The sequence below is a fragment of the Poromitra crassiceps genome (genome assembly GCF_964638095.1).
Source record: "Poromitra crassiceps genome assembly, chromosome: 7".
Taxonomy (NCBI): Eukaryota; Metazoa; Chordata; class Actinopteri; order Beryciformes; family Melamphaidae; genus Poromitra; species Poromitra crassiceps.
The window spans coordinates 43,423,648-43,437,281 of record NC_139628.1 but is presented as its reverse complement, the minus strand read 5'-3'; the positions used below and the strand labels follow the sequence as shown (position 1 = coordinate 43,437,281).

General features: G+C 44.7%; 2 protein-coding genes across 2 annotated transcripts; both read left to right on the top strand.

Moving 5' to 3' along the window:
• The first annotated feature begins 781 nt into the window (after positions 1 to 781).
• LOC310779133 (uncharacterized protein) lies at positions 782 to 3,971 on the top strand. Its single transcript, XM_083639631.1, has 4 exons — positions 782 to 844; positions 1,819 to 2,237; positions 2,349 to 2,981; positions 3,335 to 3,971. The coding sequence occupies exons 2-3, from the start codon at positions 1,829 to 1,831 to the stop codon at positions 2,942 to 2,944; spliced, it is 1,005 nt and encodes a 334-aa protein (XP_083495757.1). The 5' UTR covers positions 782 to 844; positions 1,819 to 1,828; the 3' UTR covers positions 2,945 to 2,981; positions 3,335 to 3,971.
• Positions 3,972 to 8,763: 4,792 nt separating this feature from the next.
• Positions 8,764 to 13,344, top strand: LOC310779195 (RNA-binding protein 4B-like). Its single transcript, XM_083639700.1, has 3 exons — positions 8,764 to 9,173; positions 9,282 to 9,921; positions 10,316 to 13,344. Exons 1-2 carry the CDS (start codon positions 8,765 to 8,767, stop codon positions 9,893 to 9,895), a joined length of 1,023 nt encoding a protein of 340 aa, XP_083495826.1. The 5' UTR covers position 8,764; the 3' UTR covers positions 9,896 to 9,921; positions 10,316 to 13,344.
• The last annotated feature ends 290 nt before the right edge of the window (positions 13,345 to 13,634 follow it).

Here is a 13,634-nt window from a genome sequence, read left to right as displayed (position 1 = left end):
ATAGCAATGTAGTGAATTGGGCGTACTGTACTTGCACAACGTGGACAACCCAACGGAGTGCTAAAGTGGACAGGGCGACATTTAATGAGCAGCATATAATAATGGGATATTGTGTACTGTTTTCTGATCAAAGGTTACTGGAATGCCCCAATAAGTCGTAGGTCATCATACAATAAGTACGAGCTTAGAAGAGCCTCTGAATACAGCATCACAGTATGAGGGGTGGAGTGTGCACTGCTCTTGTAATTCCCCAGATGTTGCAACTGATCGCAACACCAACGTGAAACAGAAAGGGCTTGATTGCTTGAAACAAGACAGCTAACAGTTTAAACATTAACCAGGAAACAGCTTATGGCGAGAAGTCGTATAACCAGCCTCTCCATTCGTTATCTATAAATGCAAATGCCTTTGGTTTTACTGTAATCGGAATCACTTTAATAGTTTATTTTCTGGTGTTCTGCCTGTTTGTGGGTCATTATGTCTATTTATGACTAGTGTCTGTGACTATTTATTTTGTGTAAGGGCGATAAGCAAATCCAACATAAGCCAACATTTTCCCAAGAGTGTACCAATCTGTTCACTCTTATTATTATCATACAGAAAGCCTACATACTTTAGCAAACTTGGTGATTTTATGCTCGGAACACACTATAATATCGGCAAAACAACACTGTACACCACCCAAACACACTAACCCTGGGCCTATCATCTGCGTCTATCAAATCGTTCCTGTACAGAGGAACACGCGGTCAAACGAAGACGGAAGTAGGAAGTAGTTGACATCTCCTGCTTCGCTTCACAGTGTTCGCCTGTATTCTTCTTTTCCTGCTGCGACCGGTGGAAGGTAACCGAAATTTTGCTCGTTGATACTGTCCTATTAACCACGCTATTTTACACATAACTGAAAAATAGATTATTGTGCGTCCATGTAAAAATCTAGTAAAATACACAGAGGATTTGTTTATCAGCTAACTGAGCTAGCACTCAGCAGTGCCAACGGTGTGCCTTGAGGATTTAGGTGCTTTGTTAACTGGATGGCTCGACCAGCTAGCTAACTAGCTTACCTAGCATTAGCTAACGCTAACGTCACGCTGCTAAACCAGGATTTGATATTCGCTTGTCTTTGTATTGGCTGGTAATATTTATATACTAATTTAGAATGTAACGTTAGTATAACAATGGGCATCGGTATGTTTTGTGATTCTTCATTTAACTGGATAATCCACGCGGTTACTGTTCACTTTACTGACTGGATGCACCCTAGTAGTAGTAGCTAGTATTGTCGTTATTATTATTATTATCATCATCATCGTTATTATAACTATTATTATTATTATTACTATACTCTATGCAGTATATAAGGAAATCGTATGTAGGCTACCTCAGATATTTCATTTCACTCGACTAAATTGTACTTGAGAATGACTGTTGGAGAAGGCACATATTTTCTCACACTTTACTGTACATAGGCTATGTAACTTCTATTTTATTGTTTATGGTACATTCCTATGCCTCTTATAATGTTGTTTATATTTTTCCATGCCTGAGTGAGAGCAACCGTAGCATGACTCTAATTTCCCCACGCAGATCAATGAAGTGATTCTGATTCTGATTCTGTTGTGAAACGCATGTAACAAATGTGCTAAATTTAGCTGAGTCTGCAAGGACAAAGGCCCTGCATTGCTTTGCCGTTTCCTATTCAAGCTAAGGCTTTTAGGCGCACTGTTGTAGTTTTAATATTAAACTGGATTATATAGCAAAACAGTATGAATCAGGAGCACATTCAATTCATTCATTCTTTTTTTGCTCCAAAAACAGATTTATTACAATGGTGAAGATCTTCGTGGGTAATCTTCCTCCCGCGGCAGACCAGGAAGAAATCCAGGCGCTCTTCACGGAGTATGGCACAGTCACAGAATGCGCCATCATCAAGAACTTCGCCTTCGTCCACATGGATGACCGCAAGGCTGCCACCAAAGCCATCAAGAACCTGCACCGCCACAAGCTCCATGGCACACCAATCAGCGTTGAGGCCAGCCACGGGAAGAACCAGGGCCCGGTCAAACTGCACGTGTCCAATATAGAGAAAGGCGCTGATGACGAGCTCCGCACAATGTTCGAAGAGTATGGCACAGTCTCCGAGTGTGCCGTTGTCAAGAACTTTGCCTTTGTACACATGTGCAACTCTGAGGAGGCCATGGATGCCATCAAGGGACTGGACAATTCCAAATTCCAAGGTAGGAAAGGTCCAGTATGTTAACGCAGCCATGGTATAATATGAAAAATACTTGTTGCATAATTTTGACACTGATTATCCAACCTTTTATTTCTTTGTCTGCTTCTCATAGGCAAACGCATCCACGTCCAGATATCAAAGAGCCGCAGACAGGAGGAGGAGGAGGAGGACTATGACTATCCTCCTCCCCCAGACTGGGGTGGCTACTGGCCCCCGCGCTACCCAGGGGAGCGACCCGAGCCTCCCCCACCTAGCTACATGAGAGGTCCCAGGTTACCCCCAGGTTACCCTGCCCCTCCCCTCCCACCCCCTCCCCCTAGACGAGCCGTTTACCCGGAGCGCCCCTATGAGGGCGAGCACGACGGCTACGCAGTGGCAGATTACTACGAGAAGTACCGAGCCCGTCCCTACGGCCCCCCCTCCTATGAGGATCGACGTCCCAGCGCCCCGCCTCCCCCTCCCCCCGCGGCCGTCGCCCGCATGACCTCGTCGCTCGACCCCTACGAGCGTCGGCCACTCCCCCCTCCGTCCCCATACTACGCCCGAGACCGTAGCCCCCTCAGGAGACCACCGCCTCCGCCGATGCCCCCCGCCAGTAACGGCTACTCCTACGAGGGTGCCAGGGTCCCGGCATACGGAGTTCCTCGCGCCAGGGACCCCTACGCGGAACGGTTGCCTCCGCCACCGCCTGCACGCTACGCTTATTAAGCGAGGCCCCCCCCCCGATCTGCCATGTGAACTCAAGGTGAGACCAGGTCTGACAGAGACTGGTGTTCGTGTCTGTCTCTAAAGTTGCCCTGCGCCGCCGCAAAGGCAGAAGCAGCTTGTGCCCTGTCCCGCACGCTGCAGATCTTGTCTGAAGAAGCATGCGTAAAATGAGCTATTCGATAAGTCCTAATAATATCGTTGGCAGGCACATGCGTGCGCTAACTTGGATTTCAAATAAACATCAGTTTGAAATAGATGTGGGATAAGTTGACCAGGACATACTGGCAGGCTGTTCAGTCGAAGATAGAAATGTAGACCGTTAAGATGGAACAACGTGCCTTGTATCTACAGTTGCAGACAGCTGACTTGTGTGATTTGCTCTTTTTTCAGGTTTTAACTATCCGACAGGATCGTCGTCCGACTGCGTCGCCGCATGCCGTCTCCTGATGCACGTCACACTATCCCCTCCTGTCTGGCGGAGCGCGTTACGTTCCCCTGCAGCGCTCACAGGAGGAACTGTATTGCCGACGTCCTCGTCTTTTTTCTCTCTTTTTTTTGGCACAGTTTTTACACTCGTATTGGTTTGCCCTAATTGTTTTACTTTGTCATTGTGCTGCAGTTATTTTAACACTCGCCACAAAATTTGGGTTAGACGTGTTTTTTTGTTCCCTTTTAACTTTACGTTCTTATAATTAGTCTTCTGATATTGTGTGTTCATAGGATGCTGACACCTTACAGCTCCAGTTTTAGGCGATATTTGTGACTGTAGATTTAATTGAACTGATTCATGTCATTTTTGGTATGAATCAAACCTGCACGTTAGTTCCATCATGTTTAACCCTTCCCAATTGTGGCCATGAAAACCTGCATTTGGCCGTATATTGTGAACCTCTAAACTGCTACAAATTATGTAGAAGCTTAACATAATAAACTTGGAAAATAACTGTTAATAGGATAGTTACCGCAGTGCGTTCATATGTACCTGTTCATTGTCGAACCTATGTTTTCAATAAAGACCTGACTTGTGCAGTGATGCTAATGTTATTGATCGATGTGATCAAAATCATGCCCACCGTTATGACTTCCTCTTGAAATCAGCCGAATGCTCTGACACGATGCTCAATCAAGCAACTTTCCTCTATATTGAATGATCATTCGTTTAGTCATGGTGAAAATGGAGAACAATGCACTTGTTGCAATCGTTTCGTTGATTCAAGAAAACATTTCCTTTCCAATCTTGTCTGAAATGCCCCAAACTTGATCACTCCCCAGCCCACATTTTAGATGGTCCCCTTCACTGCTAAATTAAACATTCCCCATGCCACAGCTCAGGTGGAATGGGGTTAATGTTTATTTAATTCCCTCCATACTCCACCAGAGTTGAGACTAGTTTACACTGAAAGTGTCTGTGGAGAGATGACGCCAAAGGCTGCTGGACGCCTTCGCAATCAACAGGTAAGTCCGGGGCAGCAAGGACTGTCAGGGAGCAACTGATGGTGACAGATGCATGTTCTCATTGTAAATGTTTTGTTTTATTGGCTTGAAGATTACAAGATGCAGGGTTCCTACACAGGCCTAGAAGGTTGGGAAAGCATGATAAATTAAATTTTTAATATATATAATTAATTTGATAAGATCTATTTTATACAGTTCTAAACCTGTAATTTATTACTTTGTATTAATGACATTATCTACAACTATCAACTACAGATGTGGCCTCGACAAGTTAACAGCCATCCAGTCAGTCTATACATTATATTGAAAACCAACCATAATCCTCAAATCCAGTCATGAAATGAAGGTTTGGAGAGAGGCCAAGTGAGAGTGTGTAGGAACCCTGAAAATGGCAAAATTTTGCTTGAGTTGGACAATATCATGGGCTAAAGGAACGGACTTGAGAATGCACTGATATTTTTTTCTATGATGTTTCTCCATTTCCTTCTGTCTCTTGTATTCTACTATTAACACCCAGTTTCTTTGTCCATAGACTTCGGCAGCCGTCTACCTGGCAGCTGTTGTGGACCATGGTGGATCCTAGTGAAGTGAATTCACAAGTGTGCTTCGTCTCTGAGCCTTACAAGATGCATGGCCAGATGGGGCTCCTGGAGTTGACAGGTAGCAAACTGATTGAATTCACTATAGGGCTGGGCAATACGGACCAAAAATCATATATTGGTATTTTAAGGCTGAATAGCGATACATGATTTATATCTCTATCTTTTTAGGCCGTGTGTCCATATAGCTTCTTTTTCTGACAGTTAAACGCTGGAAGTATGCTGGGAAGCGCTGATCCCAGCCATTGACATAAAAGATGGACTCCACTTCTGGTCCCCTTTAGTGGAGCCGCTGCATGTTAGATCGCCGCTCTGGCGGCTGTGTCCAGTATAGGTCACAAGGCCCGCCTCTCCATGTTAGTGGGGGACAACAGAGGTAACAACACAGGTTCTGTGATAAAGGCACAAGGCTCACCAGAAATATTAAGTGTCTAGCCAATCTGCTCCCAAAATTGAGCCTTTCTGTCTCTGTTGTGATAGTTTCTCCATATGATTAGTTGCCTGAAAAGGAGCATCAGACACCAGCGTCTTTCTGAAAAGTTAAAATATTTTCAGCTGTAAGCGCTGGGAGCCACAAAACAGTCGGAGCACTCTGAAAATAGATGCTGGGCACAGCTTACTTTCTCTAGACGGCCGTATGCGTCCGCATACGATCTCTCCTCATTAGAAACAACTGAAAAAAGACGCTGGAGCTGAGGAAAAGAAGCTACCGTATATGGACACACAGCCTTAAGTGGTAAAGGAAAATAATACTGTAGAACAGTCTGGTAAGTTCAAAAAATGACATCACTTTACTGTAAAGCAGCCTTTAAAACCAGGAAAAACAAATACGCCATATCACCATATTACAATATCCAAAATCTAAGACGATATCTAATCTCAGATCAGAATCTCGATATATTGCCCAGCCCTAATTTACCAAGATGAGAGGATTAATTTTTTTATGTGAATGAGTAATGATTTAACTGTCGTGTTGCCTCTATAGGAAGTGGGTTTGGTCCTTTGGCCCAGTCAGAGATGCCCGGCCCAGTGCTTGGAGAGCTGAAGTGACAGTCCAGTCCAGTCAGGAAAAAACACTTGGATACTACTTAAATGCTGTGCAGCTGAAAACACCAAACATCACAAACAGTCCCCCAACCCCTCACCCACATCATTGTAGTCCCCCAACCCCTCACCCACGTCATTGTAGTCCCCAACCCCTCACCCACGTCATTGTAGTCCCCCAACCCCTCACCCACATCATTGTAGTTCCCAACCCCTCACCCACATCATTGTAGTCCCCCAACCCCTCACCCACATCATTGTAGTCCCCAACCCCTCACCCACGTCATTGTAGTCCCCCAACCCCTCACCCACATAATTGGTAACTGGAGTGATGAGGCTAAGGGGCGACTAATCCATATAGTGTGCTAGTTGTAGGGCCTTATGATTTCTGCAATGCAGAAAAACCTGATGGAATCATGGAATTTGGTGGTGGTCAAAGTGGAATCAACTGTAAAACATGAAATATTGCAGATTTTTCCATAATTTTGCTTAAATTGATTAGAGAAAGGCCTAATTAACAATGTCTGAGGGAGCCATGTCATAAAAAAACTAAATCACTCATAAACCCTAAAAGTAAAAATTAATGAGAGAAAAAAACAATCTTGAAAAAAACAACTACAACTGATTCCATATAGCTGTAGTTGGATTAATAGATGGGTATGCTCCATATGCCCAGGAACAGCCTTATTGTGTATGTATGCCCTGTTGTTCACCACTGTCAAACCGTATTACCAGCTGTGACAGCATGGCTGGTGTTTTTTTTGTTTTACTCTTAATGCTTTGTACTTTATCCATGAACTACCTCTATTAATCTAAAACAATACTGTGTGTAAGCACCACAAATCATATGTCCATATCACTGTTGTTAGTTCAGCTCCACTGAGCATTTGCATACAAGCTTTTGTATTCTATCATTAATAAATGATAACAGATTTGTAAATGAGTTGTCTTGAATGTGAATAAGCGTATTGACTTTATGACTTGATGGTATGAAAAGCTTTGTTGACCTGTTAATCCTTAGTTAAGCAGTTATGTATCTGACATAGTTTGATATCTCAGCACGAAGAAGCTAGTATTCAACATGAAGGGAAATCAGCGCCTCAGCCAACGAACGTTGCAGACTGGTGCCTCTCAGACCAGGGACAAATGATTCAAATTGAGAGATGAGATCTGGAGCAAACAGTCAATTTTAGCCAATTAATAGGTGCAACAAATCATGACTGACGTTTCGACACTAAACGTGCTGCATCTGTCTCGCACTACCCTCAAAGTCCCAGAAAACCTCTTCTGACTACACAGATGACCTGTGTGTGTTAGGTGGATGTGCTGGGTAAAACAATTGCTCAAGTGACGTCACTGGACATCACAATTGCTCAAGTGACATCACTGATGACATCATCACTGATTACATCAATCATGACAGCCTACTGCCACAGACACCACTTAGCCAATTTTAACTAAGAAAATACATAAAACGCCAGCTAAACAAAATTGTACCCCCCCCCCCCCCCACGCACTCATTCACTCACTCACGCACTCACTCATTTTGTCTACTGTCTTTTCCCAAATGCTAATTTGGGAGGAACACGTCAAATCGTCAGGATACGTCAGGAACACGTCATTGAAAAAGCGGTGTCAAGCGAAGGCGGAAGTAGGAAGCAGTGACATCTCGCAGTTTCGCTTCGCCTCTCTGTCTTCTTTTCCTGCGGCGACCCGGTGCAAGGTAACCGAAATTTTGCTCGCTGATACTGCCTGATTAACTATACGCTGTTTTACAGATATCTGAAAAATACATTACTGTGCGTCGATGTAAAAAAAATCTAGTAAAAAAAAAAGTTTACTTCATCAGCTAAGCACTCAGCAGTGCCGACTGTGTGCCGTGAGGATTGAGGTGCTTTGTTAACTGCATGGTTCAACCAGCTAGCTAAGCTAACTAGCGTACCTAACATTAGCTAACGCTAACGTCACGTTGCTAAACCAGGCTATTCGCTTGTCTTTGTAATGGCTGGTAGCTAATAATAATTTAGAATGTAGTATAACAATGGGGATCGGTGTGTTTTGTGATTCTTCATTTAACTGGGTCTGGATAATTGGTTGAGATACGCATATAACAAATATGCTAAGCTAAGTAGACTGCAAGGACAAAGGCCTTGCTGAATGCGTTGCTGTTTACTATTCGAACTAAGGCTTTTCAAGATTCAAGATTTTTATTGTCACTCCGTAGTACAAGTATCACGTGTGAAATTCTTGTGCTGTAGGCTCCGTTACAACATAGTGTAAATAACAGTATAACTGCAAAAACAGGGCATATAGATGCAGTAAAACAAGAGAACAACAAGCAATAACAGTCAACTTTGCCTTTTCTTTTCTAGCGTAGAACACCTTAAAAACATGATTAAACATTCTGTTTGCACAGGTGCAGTAACATAGGCATAATTATCATGTGTAATGGTAGCAGCTGCTACATGATTGTTTATTTGTGTGTGTTAAGGAGTCTCGTGGCCTGCGGGAAGAAACTGTCCCTCAGGCGATTTGTTCGTGCTTTTGGGACCCTGTATCTCCTGTATCTTTTAGGCGCACTATTTCAGTTTGAATATTAAACTGGATTATATAGCAAAACAGTATGAATCAGGAGCACATTCAAAGGCAGTGAAGATACTTAGTTTCCATCCACATCCTTATCACGTTTTTCTTTTTTGCTCCAAAAAACAGATTTATTACAATGGTGAAGATCTTTGTGGGTAATCTTCCTCGCGAGGCAGACCAGGAAGAAATCGAGGCACTCTTCACGCAGTATGGCACGGTCACAGAATGCGCCATCATCAAGAACTTCGCCTTCGTCCACATGGATGACCGCAAGGCTGCCACCAAAGCCATCAAGAACCTGCACCTCCACAAGCTCCATGGCACACCAATCAACGTTGAGGCCAGCCACGGGAAGAACCAGGGCTCGGTCAAACTGCATGTTGCCAATGTAGAGAAAGGCGCTGATGACGAGCTCCGCACTCTGTTCGAAGAGTATGGCACAGTCTCCGAGTGTGCCGTTGTCAAGAACTTTGCTTTTGTACACATGTGCAACTCTGACGAGGCCATGGATGCCATCAAGGGAATGGACAATTCTGAATTCCAAGGTAGGAAGGGTCCAGTATGTTAACCCAGCCATGGTATTTGAAAAATACTTCTTGCATAATTTTGACACTGATTATCCAAACTTTTATTTCTTTGTCTGCTTCTCATAGGCAAACGCATCCACGTCCAGATATCAAAGAGCCGCAGACATGAGGAGGAGGAGGATGACTACCCACCTCCTCCCCCAGACCGGGGTGGCTACTGGCCCCCACGTTACCCAGGGGAGCGACCCGAGCCTCCCCCACCTAGCTACATGAGAGGTCCCAGGTTACCCCCAGGTTACCCTGCCCCTCCCCTCCCACCCCCTCCCCCTAGACGAGCCGTTTACCCTGAGCGCCCCTATGAGGGTGAGCGCGACGGCTATGGAGTAGTAGATTACTACGAGAAGTACCGAGCCCGTCCCTACGGCCCCCCCTCCTATGAGGACCGACGTCCCAGTGCCCCGCCTCCCCCTCCACCCACAGCCGTCGCCCGCATGGCCTCGTCGCTCGACCCCTACGAGCGTCGGCCACTCCCCCCTCCTCCGTCCCCGTACTACGCCCGAGACCGTAGCCCCCTCAGGAGAGCGCCGCCTCCGCCGATGCCCCCCGCCAGTAACGGCTACTCCTACGAGCGCTCCCGTCTCTCACCGGTTACCAGGGTCCCGGCATACGGAGTTCCTCGCGCCAGGGACCCCTACGCGGAACGGTTGCCTCCGCCACCGCCTGCACGCTACGCTTATTAAGCGAGGCTCCGCCATGTGAACTCAAGGTGAGACCAGGTCTGACAGAGACTGGTGTACGTGTCAGTGTCTAAAGTTGCCCTGCGCCGCCGCAAAGGCAGAAGCAGCTTGTGCCCTGTCCCGCACGCTGCAGATCTTGTCTGAAGAAGCATGCGTAAAATGAGCTATTCGATAAGTCCTAATATCGTTGGCAGGCACATGCGTGCGCTAACTTGGATTTCAAATAAACATCAGTTTGAAATAGATGTGGGATAAGTTGACCAGGACATACTGGCAGGTTGTTCAGTCCGGTCTCTATGACTGCAGAAATAATCACAAGCTCCAGAACTCGAGATAGTGGAAATGTAGACCGTTAAGATGGAACAACGTGCCTTGTATCTACAGTTGCAGACAGCTGACTTGTGTGATTTGCTCTTTTTTCAGGTTTTAACTATCCGACAGGATCGTCGTCCGACTGCGTCGCCGCACGCCGTCTCCTGATGCACGTCACACTATCCCCTCCTGTCTGGCGGAGCGCGTTACGTTCCCCTGCAGCGCTCACAGGAGGAACTGTATTGCCGACGTCCCCCGTCTTTTTTTTTTTTTCCTTTGGCACAGTTTTTACACTCGTATTGGTTTGCCCTAATTGTTTTACTTTGTCATTGTGCTGCAGTTATTTTAACACTCGCCTCAAAACTTTAGTTAGGCGTGTTTTTTTGTTCCCTTTTAACTTTACGTTCTAATAATTAGTGTTCTGATATTGTGTGTGACATAGGAAGCTGACACCTTACAGCACCAGTTTTAGGCGATATTTGTGACTGTAGATTTAATTGAACTGATTCATGTCATTTTTGGTATGAAATCAAACCTGCACGTTAGTTCCATCATCTTTAACTCTTCCCAATTGTGGCCATGAAAACCTGCGTTTGGCGGTATTGTGAACCTCTAAACTGCTACAAATTATGTAGAAGCTTAACTCATTGAGTGCCAGCCACTTTTGGAAAACTGATGCTCCCAGTGAGAGTTTCAGAGCGTTTTCATTGATTTCTCGAGGCCCACAGAATATTGTGTGATATTACTATGTAAACACCGAACATGCCCAAAGAACGATGAGACTCTCTTCTATCATCAGCAAAAAAAAGTTTATTGATATCATTTTCCGTTCTTTAGTTATCAGCCGGAGAAGATAGGTTGATTTCACCAAAAACAGACGTTTCCATCTAGAAGCTGAGATAATGAGCCTTTTGTGAAATGAAGCATTTCAAGCAAATCACTGACTCTGAAGCTAATATTTTCTGACCTGAAACATCTGAACAGTAATTTCCTTCAATAAAACAGCACCCCCTCAACTCCAAACTCCTCCTCTGTGGGAGTGGCTCTGCTCGCTCTGCTGCGTGTGTCAGGCAAGTCTCTGCTGCCTGCGGATCCACGTTCGGACGGCGGCCGCTCGTCGGGGGAGTCTGGATCGGGCTTGCTGAGTTCGTCTGCGTTTCTGGGGTTTCGGTTGTGAGCTGGGATGAAGCTGCGTCCGATTCCAGGCTTTCTGCTGCGCGTTTCAAAGTGCGCTGCACCAAGAGTCTATTTTCGGAGGGCTCCGCCTTGTGCGCCGGCTCCCAGCGCGACACCGAAAAGCCAAACCATTCTCATGAGAATGGTTTGGCTTTGGTTTTCTTTTCTGGCGGCTAATCGTGTGGAGAAACTATCGCAGCAGAGACAGAGGGGCTCAGTTGTGGGAGCGGATTGGCTGCTGTTCGCAGCTAACGTTAGCTCCAGCCAGAGCAATCTGTGCCGCTCTGGCTCATGCATCGGTTTCTCTTTCATCACGGCTTTTTCTGCTGTTTTTCCTCAACTTTCTCTAATCTGGAGAGCACTGTCGCCACCTAATGGGTCCGTAAAATAGGTTATACACCTTCAATAGCTCCAACATTTTTACAGGAGATGCATGAGGCTTTGATCCACGTCCCACCGTCAAAAAACGCATTTGCCGTCTTTAGACGTCATTGGCACTCTACGTTACTATTTGATTTGACGTCGTCCGACGTCATTGGCACTCAATGAGTTAACGTAATAAACTTGGAAATAACTGTTAATAGGATAGTTACCGCAGTGCGTTCATATGTACCTGTTCATTGTCGAACCTATGTTTTCAATAAAGACCAGACTTGTGCAGTGATGCTAATGTTATTGATCGATGTGATCAAAATCATGCCCACCGTTATGACTTCCTCTTGAAATCAGCCGAAAATTCGGACACAATGCTCAGTCAAGCAACTTTCCTCTATATTGAATGATCATTCGTTTAGTCATGGTGAAAATGGAGAACAATGCACTTGTTGCAATCGTTTCGTTGATTCAAGAAAACATTTTCTTTCCAATCTTGTCTGAAATGCCCCAAACTTGATCACTCCCCAGCCCACGTTTTAGATGGTCCCCTTCACTGCTAAATTAAACATTCCCCATGCCACAGATGAGGCGGAATGGGGTTAATATTTATGTATTTCCCTCCATACTCCACCAGGTGTGATTTCATAGAGTTGAGACTAGTTTACACTGAAAGTGTCTGTGGAGAGATGACGCCAAAGGCTGCTGGACGCCTTCGCAATCAACAGGTAAGTCCGGGGCAGCAGGGACTGTCAGGGAGCAACTGATGGTGACAGATGCATGTTCTCATTGTGTTTTTATTCATTTATTGACTGAAGATGACAAGATACAGGGTTCCTACACAGGCCTAGAAGGTTAATGTTTTTGTCCAGATGTTTTTTTCTTTTTCTTTATTTTTTTACAGATGTGGCCTTGACAAGTTGACAGTCATATTGTCCAGCCAGTCATTAGGCTATACATTACATTGAAAACCAACTGTAATCCTCAAATCCAGTCAAATGAAGGTTTGGGGAGAGCTCAAGTGACTGTGTAGGAACCCTGAAAATTGCAAATTTTGGTTGAGCTGGGCAAGAGGTAAGAGCATGGGCCAAAGGAACAGACTTGAGAAAAGCATCAGAAAATGACACTCATCCTGCAGAAGGCCTGTTATAAAGTCCTTGTACAGAGCATGATGTAGGTTTATGCTCTTAATTTCAGTGTTGATGTGAGGAATGCATACACAGTAGAATACATTAGCTTGCTCATGATCACTCTGTATCCTGCAACTATTAATTCTGACCTGAATAAATAAAACATTTCTAACGATTGTGGCCTCCCCATTGACTAAAGCAATACAATTTGTTTTCCAATAACATGGTTGAACTATAGCCTACCAGCATGAACTGTTTTACAAATTTTTTAGAATAAATCTCTTCTCAGTCTTGAACTCATTAGTCCCACTTATTTGTATGTAGTGATGTTTCCACCAGAGCAGCAAGTTGAACTGAATTCTCCAATTGTTTAAATGGCGATATATTTTACAATGGTGTATGTGACAATTGTTTGTCTTTCAATGTGCATATTGTTGGTTGTAATAAATATTTATGAGTACAGTGCTGGCTGAAGTTTGGTGTCATCAGCAGACCTTCCTCTTATTAGAGGGACGATGCAAATGCAGCTCGAAGATACTTATTTCAAGAAAGCAAATGTGAAAAGAGCGGTTTACATTGGGTGAAAATTAATATAAAGGGATTTTTATGTGCAAGTGCATTTTCCCTACCTAATGCTGCAGCATACTGGTGTGGAAAATCCTGACCATTTCCTCACCCTAAAATAATAGGCTATCTACCATGAGGGGGCAGCAGCAGTCTACAGGCTGGCTGGAAAAAAGATAGTTGTCTAA

What these genes read in the sequence shown, in the direction of transcription:
- LOC310779133 (XM_083639631.1), top strand. Translation starts at nt 1,829, where the DNA reads ATGGTGAAGATCTTCGTGGGTAATCTTCCTCCCGCGGCAGACCAGGAA. An exon ending in GGACAATTCCAAATTCCAAG is followed by an intron (nt 2,238 to 2,348) that starts GTAGGAAAGGTC and finishes TGCTTCTCATAG; the next exon opens with GCAAACGCATCCACGTCCAG.
- LOC310779195 (XM_083639700.1), top strand. Translation starts at nt 8,765, where the DNA reads ATGGTGAAGATCTTTGTGGGTAATCTTCCTCGCGAGGCAGACCAGGAA. An exon ending in GGACAATTCTGAATTCCAAG is followed by an intron (nt 9,174 to 9,281) that starts GTAGGAAGGGTC and finishes TGCTTCTCATAG; the next exon opens with GCAAACGCATCCACGTCCAG.